At 44.0% G+C, this 22,962-nt stretch overlaps 1 protein-coding gene across 1 annotated transcript in view; it reads left to right on the top strand.

The window, feature by feature from the left end:
• Positions 1-1,019: 1,019 nt before the first annotated feature.
• Positions 1,020-22,962, top strand: part of LOC124795827 (G-protein coupled receptor 52-like) — a 171,297-nt gene continuing 149,354 nt past the window's right edge. Inside the window, exon 1 of the mRNA XM_047259909.1 lies at positions 1,020-1,401. Coding sequence (XP_047115865.1) covers positions 1,020-1,401 — 382 coding nt within the window. The remainder of the gene's footprint in view (positions 1,402-22,962) is intronic.

Genomic DNA, 22,962 nt, shown 5'->3' with positions numbered 1-22,962 from the left:
GTCGGCGGTTGTTGCACAAACACTGTCTCCACGTACGTGTACACCATAATTATTCTAACACACAAACATTTGGTGCTACACTCGTCTGATATGAGACGTTGCCGGGAGGGTACACTGGGGGCCGAACCGCACAGTAGCTCTTGGTTCGGTGTGGGGCTCCAGTGGGGTGGGGGACTGGTGTGGTCTGTTGTGGGGCTGTGGACCACTCAGGGCTACGGCTGGACGAAGCCTCTCCGTCGTTTCTACATCCACGGTTCAATACACAATATGCAATACACACACCGGTACTGTTGTTGCTAAGCAAGTAGGATATGCCACTTTCAGAGTTGCTAGTATGGACCAATATAAGAAATAATGTTCAACAAACATTACCTCAGAATGCATACCTGAGCATCTATGAGCAGTTTTCCATCTTCATTAGTGTCGAACACATCTCCTGTATGAACGAGTGCTCGTATCTCTTAAGGTACACATTTCATGGACATTTTTTCTGGTTTTGAAGCATACTACCACCTATGAAAGTTACCTACCCTACAATCTTTGCAAAAGCAGTACAGGTGCATTTATTCCACTGTCAGAGGTATAAGAACGGTTTTCACTTATAACTTTCATCTTGTTCGTTTGCGGTACAGGAAACTGTATCTCAAATTAATACATTTATCCTTCTCCATCATCTTCGAAAGTTTGCAAAATCATCACGGAATCATCCTGTATATATTTCTACAATTGCAGGCGCCGACGCCTACGATTCTGACCTTCTGTAACGTAACGTTTCTGGCCGTAGGTTCCTTTGTAAAGTTAGATCTACTAAGTCCGCTCTACCATCTTTAGAAGTGTGTAAAATGAATTGTGGAACACCCTGTTGTAAACAGATAGTAAGGGAACAGATCGTCAGGCTACAGCCAACGAGGCGGCCACACTTGCAAAACAATGGGATGGAATCACTCAACACTCACGACAAGAATGTGATTTTGCTCCGGTGCCACATTATCCTGCGCGAGTCCTAATAGCAGGTGTTGATGTTGCAGGAGGATGTATGGACAGGAACGGAGTGGCCGGTGACGGTGACGGAGGGGTGGCGGCCCACCGATGACACGACGAGCACCGTCGGCGTCGTCGGCAGCAGCAGCGCCGCCACCCTCGCGTCGACCGCCGCCTCCGCCGCCGCCGCTGCCGCGGCCGCCGCCGCCGAGGGCCTGGTGGCCGCGGCGGGCGCGGGGGTGGGGGCGGCCGCCCCCGTTACCGCCGCCACCGAGCTCAACGCCACCGTCGCCGTCATGGCCGAGCTGCCGCACCCCTCCACCCTCGAGGCGCTCGTCATCACCGTCATCATTTTCATGGCTTGCGTCGCCATCATCATGGCTAACCTCATCATCATAGCCACCTTCCTCAACTTCAGAGGCAAGTGCACGCTATACTCTAGAACACTGGTTGCCGTTATTGAGCTTATACGAAATCCTGGCATACTGTCTGCATGTTACTCTTATATAGGGCTGCTGTTAATGATTCATTGGTTTTCCATGCTATGTATTTTTCAAAGTATTACATGTACAAATATGACTGATGCGTGGATAGAAGCATAAACTGACCAAGTTTGCACTTTACTCTCTACAAATGTTCTATGAGTGCGCCTCTGCTTGCACGACACATGTACAAGTGGTAGTCAAGTTTGTTCCATACCTTACGTAGAAGCATCCTGTCACAGGTGATCACAGTAGCACAGGTGCGTTCTCTGACCTATTCCAGTGTTCTTGGCAGTGGGAGTACGTAAACACGATGCTTCATGTACACCAGAAGAAAAAAGTCACAAGGCGTCCAGGGGGCTTAGGGAAGAGAGTCACATTACCTACACCACTACAGCAATTCTAGCGCTGTGAAAATACGTCATGTACTTGGTGACGAACATCGATGTTCCAGTGAGTGGGTGCCCGGTCTTGTTTGAAGATGAAATTCTAGTAATCAGCAGTCAGTTGTGGAAACAACAAGAACTGTGATATATAAAAGTAAGAGGTACCCATCACAGTCCTCTCACAGAAGAAAATAAGGAACAATACATCTTCGTCTGTGACACTGTACATATAAAATTAACGTTCATGCACCACAATTTCATGGGGATTTTCAGTGCCTCACCCTCACACATTAGGGCGATTGACCTCTCCCGGTAAATTGAGGTTCCTTTATCGCTGAGAATCAGCCCAACTGGTGGGCACAATGCAAGTTCAGTGGGTTCACTGTCCTATTCACTCATCAGTGTTAGCAGTGCACGTAATATTTTAGAAAATATGGATCTCTGAAAACAAATGAATCATTTATAGTAGTCCCATACTTTTATAAACCTCTTTCAGGAAATCGTCAGAGAAAGTTTGACCAAGGTCGCGTAAAATGTTATCCTTCAGCTAATTTATATATATACAGCGAAATTAACAGGAGCTATAGGAAATTGACTGTTGCAACGGACTTTGTGCCTAATGTGTGCTGAAGGCACAGGCAAGTGATCTTCATTACTAGCACGTAAATCTTCTACGCTGGGGAAAATACTGAGTTAATTACCCTAACAAGCCAACTTCATAACCACTCTTACTGGCAAGAAGTAGCTTTACTTTGAAAGTAAATCGAACAAACCGAAATAAGTTCACACTCAAATGAGTTAACTGTCACCTGATTGTAAATGCGCTCATCTTCGATTAAGAACGTAGTGGCTTTTGAGATAGATGCGAGCCGATTTCCTGCACATAGCTTTAAGTGAGCTGACCGTATTCTGCGTTCCACGCCCGACCCGTCTGATACGTCGCAGGCAACCGCTGTGCCCTGTGCAATTATCTCTGCTTGGCGAACGGAAGATCCGTGGCGACCTCCAAATTCACGTGTAGTTCGAGCTTTAGTAAGATGTTTTTCCGTGCTATGACAATCGATCTCAGCATCAGAGGCATGACACATATTCATGTGATCGCCACACCGACAAACAATCCTTTGCTAATCGATAAACGAGATAAATGAAACGTTGCGCAGTATACAGTCACCTTTCACCCTTTGTTAATCTCACTTTGTTTACCTCGGCCGACCCCGGTGGCCACGCGGTTCTAGGCGCTGCAGTCCGGAACCACGTGACTGCTACGGTCGCAGGTTCGAATCCTGCCTCGGGTATGGATGTGTGTGATGTTCTTAGGTTGGTTGGGTTTAAAGTGTTCTATGTTCTAGGGGACTGATGACCTCAGTTGTTAAGCCCCATAGTACTCGGTGCCATCTGAACCATTTTTGTTTACTTCGCTGAATAATATCCACCATAACTATAGTTCCTACCAGTTGAGACTGTAAGTTAGATTAAGAAAACTAACATTCCTGATTTGTCCTTTTTTATGGTCACCCACACACTAATCGATGATGTTGCTTGAGAGAGATCAAAGTACAGTTTGAATCCGAAATCCACCGACAAAATTTCGGAGGATGTTCAGGGATATTTTGGAGTAATGGGTACATGGTCTTCGGTGGTATGCTACAGAGTAACTGTATTTAGTTTGAATTTTTACGATTTATCTTTATATGTGCAACACACTGAAAATGTGTGCTCAACAACGGAAATTTTAGTTGTATGTATTATACTGGAAATCTCCACACTAGCGATCGGCAATCCTTCGGGCACCTCAGGCACCCGTGCAGCCTACATTGCCCCTGGACACCTCAGCGTCACGAACTCGCCCTATCGCAGTGACGAACGGACACCAGATGCCGACCCTTCCAAGGGACCTATTCACGTCTCTAACGGACGTGACCAGAAAACTGTGCCGCTATAAAGGTCGGCACCAGAACTGCCAAGATCAGTTCTTCCGGCTTCGGGAGTCTCTCCCAGCCTCCAGGCGAGTGCTACTCACCGCGCCGTCTTAGAACGCTTTCGAAGTCCATAGTAGGGATTGACGCTGCTGTATTCAGCATTCGCCGCTGTCTCCCGTGGTCCAGTCAGACAGTATCCAGGAAAGATTGTTCTGTACCTATGTTGGTGTTATTCAGGACAGCTTCAACGGACTTAGAACATTTTCCATGCAAGTTTATTGATCTAATAAGATCCTAATTGTGTTACTGCATCAGACTCTGGGATCACAATACTATCAAGTCTTCATACCTCTGACACGTTGTAATTGTGATTTTGTTATTATCGTCGGAGTATGCAGTATTTTTCCTTCGTCAATAAACTTTTGTAATATTTGATCACTGTTTTCCTTGTGCCGGTGTCAGTGCCATAGCATTATACATGTTGTGCCTTACGTAGAAACAAACATTCGGTGCTTGCCGTTGACAACGGTAATGCCCACGTTACGCTTCGCTGTCAAGCTTGCATTCAGTGCCGCTCATATCTATCCCAGATACGTTCCCCCGGAAGTGTTAGTTGTATGATAAATGTTACGGACAGCTGTGTAGCTAGGTTTACTGATAAACATTTATTTTTATTATTATTGGCATTTAGCCACCGCCATACAGCCCTCAATCACATTTACAAAGTATCTTTCTTAATGGTTATTCTACTATACAATTTGTTAATTGTTATTTACAGAGATTTTAGGGTAGCAATAAGTGATTTATACATGCCGTAACTATAAACTATTCATAAGCTGATTACACCACAACAATAAAAAAGAAAACACAACATACAAAAATCCACACATCAAGTACACAGTGTGCGTATATAGCTCGGTCACACATATTTAAGTAGCTACACATCTTATTTCAAACTACTTGGGTTGAAACTACACTGCAGCCGTCGTTGGAAGAGGAACCTTTGCGTTAACCAATGCGCTGTTGTGTCTTGCATCTGGCATACGAATACAGTAGACGAGTCACGTCTTCTCCTTCATTGCACACATCACATAACTGAGATTCTTTCAATCCTGTTCTGAACGGATGGGTTAGGAATTTTCTACGATTTAAGAGCATGGTCGTAATTGTCGTTATGAAACGTTTGATCCTATTCCTATCAATAAAACACGGGGATAACATTATTTTAGGCTGCAGCTGGCCATATTGTACTCTTTTTGACACCTTGGTCGAATCCCATTGCATCTGCCAGTCGTTTGTCGCTTTTTCGTTGATTAAGCTCAGCATTTCGCATTTAGGATTTCATCTAATTTCACCACTAGCTTCGGTAAGTTGTCTACTATTTCATTATGAAAAACAGAACTTTTCCCTGGAATCCACAAGAAATTTGTTAGTGTTTCGCTTTCCCAATTTGTAACAACTTCTGTAATAGTGTTTGTAATTATAGGCGACTCTCTTTTATTGCATTTTTGTTTTTTAAGATTCCTTAGTGCCTTGAGAGAATCTGTTAATATCATCATACTGCTTCGTCTGCAAGATCTGCCGTACTTTACTGCTTCTTTAATTGCAATGGCTTCTGCGTAATAGATTGTGACCTCCTTATGTAGAGAATATAAGACTTGAAAATTTTCTGCAGTGTTGTATATTGCATATCCTACTTCATCGCTATCGACGGTCTTGGATCCATCCGTCAGAATCAGGAAAACAGTATTGAGCAAAACACCGATTTCAGTCTTCAATTTATCAAAGATTAGCACATTTTCTTGTTGGTAGCTGTATGGTGCTTGGAATTCCGGTAAGACATCGTATTTCTGTATTTTATTTTATAAGACATTCACCATTCAAAAGATTTCGTTGTCAGTGGCGTTCTTCTATTACTAGAGGAATAGTTAAACTTTTTAGTGTTTGACCAGTATTTCATTATGCCACTGATTAAAGGGTGTCCTATTGATAAAAAGTTATCCTTTATGCAGCACATATACGGGTTCGCTGTCTGCAATGGAAGAGCTGCTCATGGAGTCTATGTGAGCTGCGACGGGTGCCATTGCAAACTAGCCCTACTGCTGTGTAGTCTGTTAACGTGAATCTAAAGATTAAAGTGAGTATGCGTTACCTACTTTGCTTTAGGGCCTCCATTCTCCTCAGTTGCAGTCGTACAAGTTCTGTAAGTTAATACCGTCTCTTGCGACTGTATACTTTTGCAGTAACCACTGAAGATGCTTTAAAATAAAGCGAAGCGCATTTGGTCTTAACAAGAGTTTTATTACAGTCGTAAAATACGGTATTAACCTATGTAACCAGTAAAGTAGCCTTTACTGTCATCAGTAGCAGCTATCGTAAACGAGTGCAACAAGCTTTTATTTTTTAGAAAAGATATACAGCAAATACTTCGAAAATGGCAGTGTTCTGCGGATATTTTCAGCCTAATACGCACACAAAGGTAAATGAGGACAGGAAATATAAATTCAATTATTCTGTAATAAAACACTGTAGATCTTTGGTATCATACACCAAAATACTCAGAAAGTATTGTCTGTGGTTTTAGAGTTCACGCTATGTACAACAAGACTCATTTGGAGACGGTATGTTTGTACAATCTAGCGTATTTTTGATATCTGACTCTGAAAATGGTACAGCCACCGACTTCAGATACGTTTCAACCTGCAAACTTGGTTACTAGAGGTCGATTTGCCAATCTGATCCACCGGCTGTAATGTTAACATAGTCGTTCTGTCACTAACAAATATTGCAGGGGATTAGGAACTACTACAGGAATTGAACATGTTTTGAGATGCAAATTACGGTAAATTCTTACAGAAAAGAGTAACGTTATAATGATTTCTTTGTTTGTCTAGTTCATATATATGGACGTATATAATGTTTTAGCCCTAACTTACTGGTACTTACGTGACCATAACCAAAATTCTTTTATATTGGTAGTAAGTAAATACGAGTTTCTTTAAAAATTTACCACGCCGGACGTTATGCTTACAGCCGGTTAAATCACAGGCATATATCTCCTGAAAAAGCAACGTGTGGTGCCATCCGTAATAAGAATATCGCACTACGATAGTAGGTAAAGGCACAATATATGTTTCTTGATTTCAGTTTGCACGACTGACTTCCTTAATATTAATTAATGACAACACTAGGCAGTCTATTTCGACTTTACGTAGTACGTAAATACATACAGGCTGAGCGGCATTGTGCACGACGCCTATTTGGAAACGCGCGTACTTCTATTTCTACGAAATGATAACTTACACAGCTAAAACGTCTTCAATAGTAACGAAAACGACGGGAGAAGGATACAATACATATACACATTGACTGTTAAGATATTTTGATTAATAATTGCTTAAATATCCTTAAATTGGAATAAATCACGGTTCTATTTAATGAAGCGAAAGTTTCAAGGTTCACTGGAATTTACAAAAGCCAACCAAGATATTTCTAGAACTTCAAATATTTAATTTGAGATATTTCCTTAACTAACATCCTATTGTTGAAAGTACACATGTTTTGGACTAAAAAAAAAAGAACAACAAAACTACGACAATGGATTTTTGAAAGGATTATATTTTAAGATTAGAATATTCCAGGATTATGATGACGACAATAAATTTGAATAAAAAAATCTTTTGAAACACAAAAGTTTTAGAAGAGGAAACGTAATCTTTAGAAAGAAGAAATAGAGGGCATTCAATTAAGCTGTGTAAATTAGCGTGGGAATATTTTGAAGTGCAGTGATTTTTTTTCTACATTCAACTTTGTACACAGCTGTTATCAACAGTCCCGGAAATATTCAATTAATAATAAGGAATATGAAAAATAAAATTTTGATAAGAATTTGCATATTTCCTATCTACACAATATATGTAATACATGAGGAACCAAGAGCAGAAAACAGAAAAATAGTAATGTATAAAATGCATGTTTGACCATAAGCTTTTTTTATTTTAAACACAAATATCAACCGCTTTCGGTCTTGGACCATTGCCACGGATAAGGGTTAAAATGGTTTAAGCCACCGCATTACATACGTCGTTATGTAAGTAATGTATAGAGCATATCATGAATATCAATATAGAACACAGAACTTTTAGAAGTCCTGATCTTCTCTTCAATACTGCTCTGTGTACATTTAGCATTCGTATGCTTGCTGTTAAAAGCCCTGTGTCGTGTATTGAAAGTCATGACATGCTCTAAACATTACTTACATAAAGACATATGTAATGCGGTGGCTTAAACCATTTTAACACTTATCCGTGAAGATGGTCCACGACTGAAACCGGTTGATATTTTGCATTAAATTAAAAACATCTGATATTGGTTCAAATGGCTCTGAGCACTATGGGACTTAACATCTGTGGTCATCAGTCCCCTAGAACTTAGAACTACTTAAACCTAACTAACCTACGGACATCACACACATCCATGCCCGAGGCAGGATTCGAACCTGCGACCGTAGCGGTCACGCGGTTCCAGACTGAAGCGCCTAGAACCGCTCGGCCATTGCAGCCGGCTCTATGCTTCGTTTTAATCAGAAAAAGAATTAGAAACTATATCAGTTAGTGTTGTTGTTGTCTTCACTCCAAAGACTGGTTTGATGCTGATAACCACTCTGTTCTGCTCTGTGCATCTTCATTACTGCATAAATAACCGCAACCTACAAACTTCCTTACTGTATTAAAGGCCTGACCTCCCTTTCCCTCCTCAATTTTTACCATCTCCACACCGACCAGCACCTTCCACTTTCCTCCATCACAAAACTGACAATTCCTTGATGCCTCAGTATGTGTACTGTCAATCGATCCCGTCTTCTAGTCACGTTGTACCCCTTCATTAGTTACTCGACGTACACATTTAGTCTTTATCATTGTTCTGTAGCACCACGTTTCAAAACAGCTTTTATTCTCGTCTGAAATTTTTATCGCCTACGTTGTACAAGACTACAGTCTGAACAATTACTGCCAGGAAAGAATTCCTAACATTTAAATTTACAATCGAGTTTACCATATATCTCTTTCTCACAAACGTTTTTCACGCTGCTGCCAGTCAACAATAACGTCTTTTCTACTTCTGCCATCATCAGACATATTGCTGCCAAAATAGCAGATTTCATCTGCAGCACTACTTCCAGTGTCTCATTTACTAATGTGGTAGCATCAGTATCACCAAATTTAATTCGACTACGTTTCATTAGCCTTATTTTACTTTTTTTGATATTCATATTATAACTTCTTTTCAAGACACTACCCATTCCTCCTAAGTCTTTTACCATCTCTGACAGATTTGCAATGTCATCGACAAATATATTTTCATCTCCCTGACCAACCTCTATGGCCGAGCGGTTTTAAGCGCTTCAGTCTGGAACCACGTGGCTGCTACGGTCGCAGGTTCGAATCCTGCCTCGGGCATGGATGTGTGTGATGTCTTGAGGTTAGTTAGGTTTACGTAGTTCTAAATCTAGGAGACTGATGATCTCAGATGTTAAGTCCCATAGTCCTTAGAGCCGTTTGAACCATCATCTCCCTGAATATTAGCTCCTTTTCCTAATTTCTTTTTGGTTTCCTGTACAGCTCACACAGCGTAAAAAGTAAAGTAAAGTCGTAAGGCGTGAATCGCTGTGAGACCCCTAAGGGTCAGATTAAGTCGTCTAATTGAATAAGTTTCTTCTACCGTCCGTGGAGTATGAGAGCTGTGTGTATAAGTGTATCTGCAATTGTAGGTGACTGTAATGGTGTGTGTGTTTAGTGCAGTGCTGTGTCTGTGTTGAGAGATGATGCGAGAAGGAAAAGGGTGCCGGCGCACAGCCTATTCCTCTGGAACAACACCAAGCGACCCGCCAAGCTGAATGTCCCCATCCGACGGGCGATTCGCCATCAACACTGTCACATAACTCTACTTCATGAGACGCTACAGAGACGCCGGGAATTTAATCCAGGACATTGGAGAAAGGACTGGTGATCAAGAACATTAACCCACCATCTCTCATCCCCTTACCGGCCATATGCTGTGAAACTTTCATCCACCACAAAGAGTCGAACTGGCGCGCTTTTGGGTCTACCGCTGCAGCCCAGACGTGCGTTAGGAACCTCTATCACGGAGACTGGTACCTCAATGTACAAATAGAATAACACTGGGGAAAGGTTACAGCTCTATCTCACTCGCTTTTTAAATATTGCCTCCTTTGGCTCTTATAACTGCATTCTCTTTTCTGTTCAAGTTGAAGATAAACTTTCGCTTCCTGCCTCCTGCCTGGAACCGCATGGACTGTAGTAGAATTGTCTTAAGTGAGAATTTGCGTTTCAAACTAAACCTCAATGGGCAGCGATGACGTGTAAGGTGCTCCCCGGACTACAATGGGATACCAATGTGACTGTCTCCCGCCACACGGTCTGACAACCACGTGCGATGGTATGAGGCGCCATTTATTTTCATAGTAGGACTCCGTCATCCGCGACAACCTTACAGACAGCGGTACACCTGCGATATTCTGCGCCCTGTCTCGTTACCTTTCATGGCAAGCAACCCCGGACTTCCATTTCAGGAAGATAATGACAGCCCACATATGGCGAGCGTTTCCACCGATTTTCTTCGTGTTTGCCAAACCCTACCAAGGTGAGCAAGATCGCCGGCTCTCTCCCCTGAGAACGTTTGGGGCATTATAGCCAGGGCTTCCAACTCGGGATTCTGACGATCTAATGTGCCAATCGGATAGAATTTTGCACGATAATCCTAGTGAGGATATCCAACAACTCTATCAATCAATGCTGAGCTGAGTAAATGATTTCATTGCCAGAGGTAGACCAGCGAATTATTGTGTTGCATAACTTTCGTTGCTGTTATTGTTGAATAAATTATTCAATGTTTTTGAAGTAGTTATCATGTGTTTGCACATGCACATGACATCTTTCGGTTTCCGTCCTATTCGGATAATTCTCTCGTGGTGCGTCGCTCCCTTTTTTTTCTTAGAGTATATTTTTGCAGTGATGTGGTAAGCAACGTATTTCTATGATACCAGAATACGTTCTCAGTTTTTCGGATACAGGTATGTTACATACAGAAAGAGATAACTGTTACTTGATTCGCCTGATAAGTGTGATGTTTGGTCCTTAGAACTTTTGACACTTTCATTCTTCAGTTTTTTCTTGAAAAATATCGAATTATAATTTCAATAATCAAAAAGTACACTACTGGTCATTAAAATTGCTATACCACGAAGATGACGTGCTACAGACCCGAAATTTAACCGACAGGAAGAAGATACTGCGATATGCAAATGATTAGCTTTTCAGAGCATTCACACAAGCTTGGCGCCGGTGGGAACACCTACAACGTGCTGACATGAGGAAGGTTTCCAACCGATTTCTCTTACACAAACAGCAGTTGACAGGCGTTGTCTGGTGAAACGTTGTTGTGATGCTTCGTGTAAAGAGGAAAAATACGTACCATCACGTTTCAGACTTTGATAAAGGTCGGATTGTAGCCTATCGCGATTGCGGTTTATCGTATCGCGACATTGTTGCTCGCGTTGGTCGAGATCCAATTACTGTTAGCAGTCGGGACGACACGCATCTTATCCGCATGGCTGTAACGGATCGTGCTACCACGTCTCGATCCCTGAGTCACCAGATGGGGAGGTTTGCAAGACAACAACCATCTGCACGAACAATTCGACGACGTTTGCAGCAGCATGGACTATCAACTCGGATACCATGGCTGCGGTTACCATTTACGCTGCGTCACAGACAGGAGCACCTGCGATGGTGTACTCAACGACGAACCTGGATGCACGAATGGCAAAACGTCATTTTCTCGGATGAATCCAGGTTCTGTTTACAGCATCATGATAATCGCATCCGTGTTTGGCGACATCGTGGTGAACGCACGTTGGAAGCGTGTGTTCTTCATCGCCATACTTGCTTATCACCCGGCGTGATGGTATGGGGTGCCATTGGGTACACGTCTCGGTCACCTCTTGTTCGCATTGACGGCACTTTGAACAGTGGACGTTACATTTCAGATATGTTACGACTCGTGCCTCTACCCTTCATTCGATCCCTGCGAAACCCTACATTTCAGCAGGATAATGCACGACCGCATGTTGCAGGTCCTGTACGGGCCTTTCTGGGTACAGAACATGTTCGACTGCTGTCCCGTCCGGCACATTCTCCAGATCTCTCACCAAATGAAAACGTCTGGTCAATGGTGGCCGAGGAACTGCCTCGTCACAGTTGTTGTTGTTGTGGTCTTCAGTCCTGAGACTAGTTTGATGCAGCTCTAAATGCTACTCTATCCTGTGCAAGCTTCTTCATCTCCCAGTACCTACTGCAACCTACATCCTTCTGAATCTGCTTAGTGTATTCATCTCTTGGACTCCCTCTACGATTTTTACCCTCCACCTATGCCCTCCAATGCTAAATTTGTGATCCCTTGATGCCTCAAAACATGTCCTACCAACCGATCCCTTCTTCTAGTCAAGTTGTGCCACAAACTTCTCTTCTCCCCAATCCTATTCAATACCTCCTCATTAGTTACGTGATCTACCCACCTTATCTTCAGCATTCTCTTGTAGCACCACAATTCGAAAGCTTCTATACTCTTCTTGTCCAAACTAGTTATCGTCCATGTTTCACTTCCATACATAGCTACACTCCATACAAATATTTTCAGAAATGACTTCCTGACACTTAAATCTATACTCGATGTTAACAAATTTCTCTTCTTCAGAAACGCTTTCCTTGCCATTGCCAGTCTACATTTTATATCCTCTCTACTTCGACCATCATCAGTTATTTTACTCCCTAAATAGCAAAACTCCTTTACTACTTTAAGTGTTTCATTTCCTAATCTAATTCCCTCAGCATCACCCGATTTCATTTGACTACATTCCATTATCCTTGTTTTGCTTTTGTTGATGTTCATCTTATATCCTCCTTTCAAGACACTGTCCATTCAGTTCAACTGCTCTTCCAAGTCCTTTGCTGTCTCTGACAGAATTACAATGTCATCGGCGAACCTCAAAGTTTTTACTTCTTCTCCATGAATTTTAATAACTACTCCGAATTTTTCTTTTGTTTCCTTTACTGCTTGCTCAATATACAGATTGAATAACATCGGGGACAGGTTACAACCCTGTCTCACTCCTTTCCCAACCACTGCTTCCCTTTCATGCCCCTCGACTCTTATAACTGCCATCTGGTTTCTGTACAAATTGTAAATAGCCTTTCGCTCCCTGTATTTAACCCTGCCACCTTCAGAATTTGAAAGAGAGTATTCCAGTTAACATTGTCAAAAGCTTTCTCTAAGTCTACAAATGCTAGAAACGTAGGTTTGCCTTTTCTTAATCTTTCTTCTAAGATAAGTCGTAAGCTTAGTATTGCCTCACGTGTTCCAACATTTCTACGGAATCCAAACTGATCTTCCCCGAGGTCCGCTTCTACCAGTTTTTCCATTCGTCTGTAAAGAATTCGCATTAGTATTTTGCAGCTGTGACTTATTAAACTGATAGTTCGGTAATTTTCACATCTGTCAACACCTGCTTTCTTTGTGATTGGAATTATTATATTCTTCTTGAAGTCTGAGGGTATTTCGCCTGTCTCATACATTTTGCTCACCAGATGGTAGAGTTTTGTCATGACTGGCTCTCCCAAGGCCATCAGTAGTTCTAATGGAATGTTGTCTATTCCCGGGGCCTTGTTTCGACTCAGGTCTTTCAGTGCTCTGTCAAACTCTTCACGCAGTATCTTATCTCCCATTTCGTCTTCATCTACATCCTCTTCCATTTCCATAATATTGTCCTCAAGTACATCGCCCTAGTATAAACCCTCTATATACTCCTTCCACCTTTCTGCCTTCCCTTCTTTGCTTGGAACTGGGTTGCCATATGAGCTCTTGATAATCATACAAGTGGTTCTCTTCTCTCCAAATGTCTCTTTAATTCTCCTGTAGGCAGTATCTATCTTACCCCTAGTGAGACAAGCCTCTACATCCTTACATTTGTCCTCTAGCCATCCCTGCTTAGCCATTTTGCACTTCCTGTCGATCTCATTTTTGAAACGTTTGTATTCCTTTTTGCCTGCTTCATTTACTGCATTTTTATATTTTCTCCTTCCATCAATTAAATTCAATATTTCTTCTGTTACCCAAGGATTTCTATTAGCCCTCGTCTCTTTACCTACTTGATCCTCTGCTGCCATCACTACTTCATCCCTCAGAGCTACCCACACTTCTTCTACTGTATTTCTTTCCCCCATTCCTGTCAATTATTCCCTTATGCTCTCCCTCAAACTCTCTACAACCTCTGGTTCTTTCCGTTTATCCAGGTCCCATCTCCTTAAATTCCCACCTTTTTGCAGTTTCTTCAGTTTCAATCTGCAGTTCATAACCAATAGATTGTGGTCAGAATCCACATCTGCCCCTGGAAATGTCTTACAATTTAAAACCTGGTTCCTAAATCTCTGTCTTACCATTATATAATCTATCTGATACCTTTTAGTACCTCGAGGATTCTTCCAGGTATACAACCTTCTTTTATGATTCTTGAACCAAGTGTTAGCTATGATTAAGTTATGCTCTGTGCGAAATTCAACAAGGCGACTTCCTCTGTCATTTCTTAGCCCCAATCCATATTCACCTACTATGTTTCCTTCTCTCCCTTTTCCTACTGACAAATTCCAGTCACCCATGACTATTAAATTTTCGTCTCCCTTCACTACCTGAATAATTTCTTTTATCTCGTCATACATTTCATCTATTTCTTCATCATCTGCAGAGCTAGTTGGCATATAAACTTGTACTACTGTAGTAGGCATTGGCTTTGTGTCTATCTTGGCCACAATAATGCGTTCACTATGCTGTTTGTAGTAGCTTACCCGCACTCCTATTTTTTTATTCATTATTAAACCTACTCCTGCATTACCCTTATTTGATTTTGTATTTATAACCCTGTAATCACCTGACCAAAAGTCTTGTTCCTCCTGTCACCGAACTTCACTAATTCCCACTATATCTAACTTTAACCTATCCATTTCCCTTTTTAAATTTTCTAACCTACCTGCCCGATTAAGGGATCTGACATTCCACGCTCCGATCCATAGAACGCCAGTTTTCTTTCTCCTGATAACGACGTCCTCTTGAGTAGTCCCCGCCCGGAGATCCGAATGGGGGACTATTTTACCTCCGGAATATTTTACCCAAGAGGACGCCATCATCATTTAATCATACAGTAAAGCTGCATGTCCTCGGGAAAAATTACGGCTGTAGTTTCCCCTTGCTTTCAGCCGTTCGCAGTACCAGCACAGCAAAGCCGTTTTGGTTAATGTTACAAGGCCAGATCAGTCAATCATCCAGACTGTTGCCCCTGCAACTACTGAAAAGGCTGCTGCCCCTCTTCAGGAACCACACGTTTGTCTGGCCTCTCAACAGATACCCCTCCGTTGTGGTTGCACCTACGGTACGGCCATCTGTATCGCTGAGGCATGCAAGCCTCCCCACCAACGGCAAGGTCCATGGTTCAGTACGCCAGTCAATACTCTCGATGAACTGTGGTATCGTGTTGAAGATGCATGGGCAGGTGTACTTGCACACGCCATCCAAGCTCTGTTTGACTCAATGCCCAGGCGTATCAAGGCCGTTATTACGGTCAGAGGTGGTTGTTCTGGGTACTGATTTCTCAGGATCTATGCACCCACATTGCGCGAAAATGTAATCGCATGTCAGTTCTAGTATAATATATTTTTTCCAATGAATACCCGTTTATCATCTGCATTTCTTCTTGGTGTAGCAATTTTAATGGCCAGTAGAGTTATATTCCAGGAACAGATATATTGGTGCTCATTACGAAATGTCAAGGCGCCAACAGGAAACACGTAGAAAGCGCAGTGGCGGCAGACAGACAGCCGCCAGCGGAGGGAAGCGCTGGCGGGGCAGCGGGGAGGAGACCTGCGTGTCCGCTGCCACTAATTGCGGCCGTAATGAGCCCGGCCTGCCCGCGGCTGCTTCCCGTGCCTACTCCTGTCCCAGCCCACCTGCTGGCCCAGGTACTGGGGCACCACCCACCTTGCTCCCACGTCACACCGAGCTCCAGACGCGCCCAGTGCCTTATCGCCGGAAGCCCTCCACCACTCTGAAAGCCTGTCACTGCTTTAACATTAGCCCGTGAGTTGATAAAACTACACTCCTGGAAATGGAAAAGAGAACACATTGACACCGGTGTGTCAGACCCACCATACTTGCTCCGGACACTGCGAGAGAGCTGTACAAGCAATGATCACACGCACGGCACAGCGGACACACTAGGAACCGCGATGTTGGCCGTCGAATGGCGCTAGCTGCGCAGCATTTGTGCACCGTCGCCGTCAGTGTCAGCCAGTTTGCCGTGGCATACGGAGCTCCATCGCAGTCTTTAACACTGGTAGCATGCCGCGGCAGCGTGAACGTGAACCGTATGTGCAGTTGACGGACTTTGAGCGAGGGCGTATAGTGGGCATGCGGGAGGCCGGGTGGACGTACCGCCGAATTGCTCAACACGTGGGGCGTGAGGTCTCCACAGTACATCGATGTTGTCGCCAGTGGTCGGCGGAAGGTGCACGTGCCCGTCGACCTGGGACCGGACCGCAGCGACGCACGGATGCACGCCAAGACCGTAGGATCCTACGCAGTGCCGTAGGGGACCGCACCGCCACTTCCCAGCAAATTAGGGACACAGTTGCTCCTGGGGTATCGGCGAGGACCATTCGCAACCGTCTCCATGAAGCTGGGCTACGGTCCCGCACACCGTCAGGCCGTCTTCCGCTCACGCCCCAACATCGTGCAGCCCGCCTCCAGTGGTGTCGCGACAGGCGTGAATGGAGGGACGAATGGAGACGTGTCGTCTTCAGCGATGAGAGTCGCTTCTGCCTTGGTGCCAATGATGGTCGTATGCGTGTTTGGCGCCGTGCAGGTGAGCGCCACAATCTGGACTGCATACGACCGAGGCACGCAAGGCCAACACCCGGCATCATGGTGTGGGGAGCGATCTCCTACACTGGCCGTACACCACTGGTGATCGTCGAGGGGACACTGAATAGTGCACGGTACATCCAAACCGTCATCGAACCCATTGTTCTACCATTCCTAGACCGGCAAGGGAACTTGCTGTTCCAACAGGACAATGCACGTCCGCATGTATCCCGTGCCACCCAACGTGCTCTAGAAGGTGTAAGTCAACTACCCTGGCCAGCAAGATCTACGGATCTGTCCCCCATTGAGCATGTTTGGGACTGGATGAAGCGTCGTCTCACGCGGTCTGCACGTCCAGCACGAACGCTGGTCCAACTGAGGCGCCAGGTGGAAATGGCATGGCAAGCCGTTCCACAGGACTACATCCAGCATCTCTACGATCGTCTCCATGGGAGAATAGCAGCCTGCATTGCTGCGAAAGGTGGATATACACTGTACTAGTGCCGACATTGTGCATGCTCTGTTGCCTGTGTCTATGTGCCTGTGGTTCTGTCAGTGTGATCATGTGATGTATCTGACCCCAGGAATGTGTCAATAAAGTTTCCCCTTCCTGGGACAATGAATTCACGGTGTTCTTATTTCAATTTCCAGGAGTGTATTACACCAGTTTTCAATGCGCTGAAATATTTCTCGTCCTATAAAAACTAATCCGTAAGTGAACAAATGCAATCCGAATATCCTGAGGCCGTCCTAAAAGACAGTCTCCTCGCCTTCCAAACTGAGTATGTAAGCTTAGACCAGATGTGGTTTAAGGGGGGGGGGGGGGGGGGTAGGACGTGAAACGGGCCGACTTGCAGCAGGAGAGGCATCACAGGACATTTTAATTTCCACTGTCTATACTTTTACAAATAAATTCATAAAACTTTGTCAGCATGACCAGGAAGGATTCAGATTTCACACTCATAGGAGTGGAAGTTCGAAAACATAACGAAATGATTCTTTTTTTACATGTAAAATTTCATCATTTTTTTCACTTACTAGTGGCAGTATTTGTTGTTACAGGTACACTTTTCTTCATAAGTAAGAGAAATTCTTCGATGAACTTTGCAAAGCATACAAACCATACTTAAAGGTGTATGAAACTCTAGAATTTTCCAAATCTATTAAAAACTGTGGTAAAAATTGAGGTAACTAACTATAAAATTTGTGTTTTTTCTAAACATGAAGTTTAAAATATAACAGTTCATTCGTTTTTTCATAAATTTAATAAATTCTAGAGTTTCATACACCTTTGACTATGGTATGTATGCTGTGCAAAATTCATCGAAGAATCTCTCTAACTTATGAAGAAAAGTGCACCTATAGCAACAAATACAGCCATTAGTTAGTGAATATATGATGAATTTTCGCACGTAAAAAAAATTTATTTTGTTATGTCTTCGAACTTCAACTGCAACGAGTGTGAATCCTGAATCCTTCCTGGTGTTGCTGACAAAGCTTTATGAATTTATTTGTAAAATTATAGACACTGGAAATTTAAATGTCCTGTGGTGCCTCTCCTGCTCCAAGTCGGCCCGTATGACGTCCTACCCCCTTAAATGCAAAGAAATATCGACACTTATTGAGAGACATGTATCAAATAAGTTAATAAGAGATTTACTCATCCCCCACGGTACACTATATAGGTCAGAACACTGTTGCAGAAGCAACGACAAAAAGCACGCTAAATTTAAAGGAACGCACATGTCTCGCAACTGGCGAAGTTTTATGGAATCTCGAAATGTAACGCGAACTTCAATACGAGATGCTTTTAATACTTTCGACAACGAAACTCGGTCTAGAAATCTGCCAGAAAATCCCAAGATATTCTGGTCGTATGTGAAGTACACCAGAGGAAAGATATAATACATACATTCACTGCGCGATAGCAATGATGATGTTACTGATGGCAGTGCCATTAAAGCAGGGTTACTACATACGGTTATTCGAAGTCCCTTCACTATAGAAAACGCAGTAAATATTCCAAAATTCTTGCCTAGAACAACTGCCAACATGAGTAACTTCGAAGTAGATATCCTCGGTGTAACAAAGCAGCATAAATCACTTAATAAAGGCAAGACCTCCGCTCCCGATTCTACACCATTCAGGATCCTCTCAGAGTTCGCTGATACAATAGCTCCCTATTTAGTGATCATAAACAGCCGATGGCCCGTTGAGTGATCCGAACTTAAAGACTGTAAATTTTCACAAGTCACGCCAATACACAAGAAAGGGAATAAGAGTAACCTGCTGTATTGCAGACCCATATCGCTAAAGTCGATTTGTAGTAGGGTTTTGTAACATATACTGTGTTCGAACATTATGAACTACCTCGAAAAAAAAAAAAGGATTTATTGACAAACAGCCAACACGAATGCAAACAATATCATTCTTATTCTCATGAAGTAATGAGCACTATCGACAGGGGATGTCAGATTGATTCCATATTTTTATATTTTCGGAAGGCTTCCGACATTGTTCCTCAGAAGTGACTTCTAATCAAATTGTATGCCTGTGGAGTATCGACTCATCTGTCCGACTGGATTTATGATTTCCTGTCAGAAATATCACAGTTCTGAGTAACTGACAAAAAGTCATTGAGTAAAATAGAAGTAATATCTGTCTGTTCCCCGAGGAAGAGTTGTACGCCCTCTGCTATTCACGAATTATATCAACGACATAGGAGATAATCTAAGTATCACTCAGATTGTTTGTAGACGATGATATCATTTAGCGTCTTGTAAAGTCATCAGACGATCAAAACAAATTGCAGAACCTTCTAGACTAGATATCTTTAGGGTGCGAAAAGTGCCAGTTGACTCAAAATAACAAAAAATGTTGTCATCCACATGAGTACCAAAAGAACTCGGCACAATTTCGGTGACACAATAAATCATGAAAATCTAAGCTCTGTAAATTCTACTAAATACTTGGGGATTACAATTAAGAATAGCTTAAGATGGAATGGTCACATACATAACGCTAAGGGTGAAGCAAACCAATGACTAAAATTTATAGGCATAACACTTAGAAAATGTAACAGGTCTATTAAAGAGACTGCCTATACTACGCTTGTACTTTCTCTTCTGGAGTATTGCTGTGAAGTGTGGGGTCCGCATCAGATAGGATCGAAGGAGACCATAGAGAAAGTTCAAACAAGGTCAGGTTTTGTACTGTTGCGAAATAGTGGAGAGAGCGTCGCGGACACGAGAACTGGGGTGGCAATCGTTAAAACAAAGGTATTTTTCGTTGCGGCAGTATCTTCTGATGAAGTTTCAATCACTAACTCTCTCCTTAGCGTCTGACATTATTTTACTGGCGCCCACCTACACAGGGAGGAATACTCATCATAATAAAGTAGATGAAATCAGAGCTCGCACGGTACGATTTAAGTGTTCGTGTTTCCCACGCGCGGTTCGAGAGTCGAACGATAGAGAAACAGCTTGAAGGCGGTTTGGTGAACCCTCTGGCAGGCACTTAAAAGTGAACCGCAGAGTAATCATGCAGATGTAGATGTAATGTAGATTAATTTCCTTTTAGATCTCTTAGTGACAAGGAACTTTCTCGTAGCGCAAAGGAAAACACAAAATTGAAACCACAATCCTTACAACATATCTCTTGTTGCTACTCCCTACCTGTGTCTGTTAATTACTCCTTCCATGCGGCTCTAGGCGCTTCAGTCCGGAACCGCGCGACTACTACGGTCGCAGGTTCGAATCCTGCCTCGGGCATGGATGTGTGTGATGTCCTTAGGTTGGTTAGGTTTAAGTAGTTCTAAGTTCTAGGGGACTGATGACCTCAGATGTTAAGTCCCATAGTGCTCAGAGTCATTTGAACCATAATTACACTTTATAGTTATAATTCGTCCAGGGCTAGTATTTCTTCATTCTGTAGCCTACAATGCCTGAGAAACTGAAATGGTTTCAGCTGGTGTTGTAACAAAATATTAAAGTCTCCGTCGATGGAACCACGTGGCTTTGATGTTCCACCGGAAATCGAACTTACCTGACTACCGGAAAATTTCGTTCAAACATAAGAAAATGCCACAACTTCTGAAGGTAATTTATTTATTTATTTATTTATTGTATTTCAATTCCCCATCGGGGTGGACTGGCAGCAGCATAGGCGCTGCTCTTCAGCCGAAAGACATAGAACAAAACAATAGAAGACATTTAAAAACAGCAAAGGAGAGAATAAGGTGAACATAGATATATAAAAGGGGGAACATCACGGAAGGCAATAGACAAAAAACGGGGTGACTGTAAAATGGAGATAAAAAACTGTTTAAAAGTAGCACACACGAAAAGCCACACACTGCGACGGTTAAAAGAACGCAAGGCACAGTACGACAGGAGCATAAAGGTAGCGACGGATGGCATAGCACATAACATAACACTGACAGCGAACCTCAAGGCAGTACACAATTAAAATCACACCTCTAGACGCACACGAGAAACGGCACTAAACACAACACTGATGTGGCACACTGATGATGATCAATACAGAGGATCTGACAGGCGCTAGGAGATGAGGGAGACCTGAAGAAGGGAGGGAGGGGAAGAGATGGGGGAGGTGAGCGGGGGGCGCGCGGAAGAGGGCCAGGTAGGGAGGGATGTGGGAAGGAGAGAGGCAAGTATGGGGTGCAGGGTCTCAGTGGAGGGGGCGACGGAGGAAAATCCGCTCTGGGAGGAGGAGGAAAGAGGAAAAGGGGGCCCTGGGGAGGCGGGGGTGAATAAGGCCAGTTTATAGTTGGAAGGAAGGGTAGATGTCACGGCGAAGTTCGTCATCTGGGGGGGGGGGGAGGCGTTGGAAATTGCTCTGATGAAGGAGATGGAGGGTGTGGAGGTGGAGAGAGGGAGAGATACAGCGATAGCGGCGCGGCAACAGGCGGGGGGTGGAGAGGAAGGAGGAAACCAGAGGGTGGGGGGGATCAAGCTTGCAAACAATGTAAAGGATGCGGAGATGTTGGAGGAACAGGAGGAGGTGGGGGAAGGGGATCAGTTCATACAGGAGCCATGTGGGGGAAGGAAAGCGGATACGGAAGGCAAGGCGGAGCGCATGGCATTCAAGGATTTGGAGGGCCTTGTAAAAGCGGGTGGGGGCGGAGATCCAGGTGACGCTGGCATAACAGAGGATAGGATGGATGGGGGATTTGTAGGTGTGGAGGATGGTAGAAGGATGCAATCCCCATGTCCGGCCAGACAGGAGTTTCAGCAGGCGGAGGCGGGAATGGGCTTTCTGCTGGATGGTCAGGAGATGAGGGGTCCAGGTGAGGTGTCGGTCGAGGGTGAGGCCAAGGTATTTCAGGGTGGGGGTGAGTTGGATAGGACGACCATAAAGGGTGAGGTAGAAATCATGGAGGCGAAAGGAGCGAGTGGTGTGGCCTATGATGATTGCCTGAGTTTTGGAGGGGTTGAGACGGAGGAACCACTGGTTACACCAAATGGTGAACTGGTTAAGGTGGGTTTGGAGGGTACATTGAGACTGTTGAAGGGTAGGATAGAGAGCCAGGAAGGCGGTGTCATCAGCATATTGGAGAAGGTGGACTGGTGGGGGTGGCTTGGGCATATCAGCTGTATACAAGAGATAAAGGAGAGGGGAGAGGACAGAACCTTGGGGGACGCCAGCCGTGGGATAAAAGATACGGGAGTTGGTGTTGTGGAGGGTGACATAGGAAGGACGGTGCGAGAGGTAGGAAGCGACCAGACGGACAAAATTGATAGGCAGGGCGTAGGTTTGGAGTTTAAAGAGGAGACCGGGATGCCATACATGGTCATAGGCATTTTGAAGGTCAAGGGAAACCAAACTGGCGGAGCGACGGGAGTTGAGCTGGAGGGACAGAAGGTGAACAAGGTTGAGGAGTTGGTCGTCAGCAGAGAAGGAGGGTCGGAAGCCGCACTGGGTAAGGGGGAGAAGGTGGTGTTGAGCAAGGTGCTGATGGATGCGGTGGGAGAGGATGGATTCAAAGACCTTACTGAAGACGGAGGTGAGGCAGATGGGACGATAGGAAGAGGCGGCAGAAGGGGGTTTGTTGGGTTTGAAGAATAAGAGGACACGGGAGGTCTTCCACAGGTTAGGGTAGAAGCCAGTAGAGAGGACGACATTATAGAGATGGGCGAGGACAGTCAGGAAGGAATAGGGGCTTTCGCAAAGGTGACGGTAGGTGAC

The sequence above is a fragment of the Schistocerca piceifrons genome, chromosome 4 (genome assembly GCF_021461385.2).
Source record: "Schistocerca piceifrons isolate TAMUIC-IGC-003096 chromosome 4, iqSchPice1.1, whole genome shotgun sequence".
In the NCBI taxonomy this organism is placed as follows: Eukaryota; Metazoa; Arthropoda; class Insecta; order Orthoptera; family Acrididae; genus Schistocerca; species Schistocerca piceifrons.
This window is presented reverse-complemented; position numbering and strand designations above follow the sequence as displayed.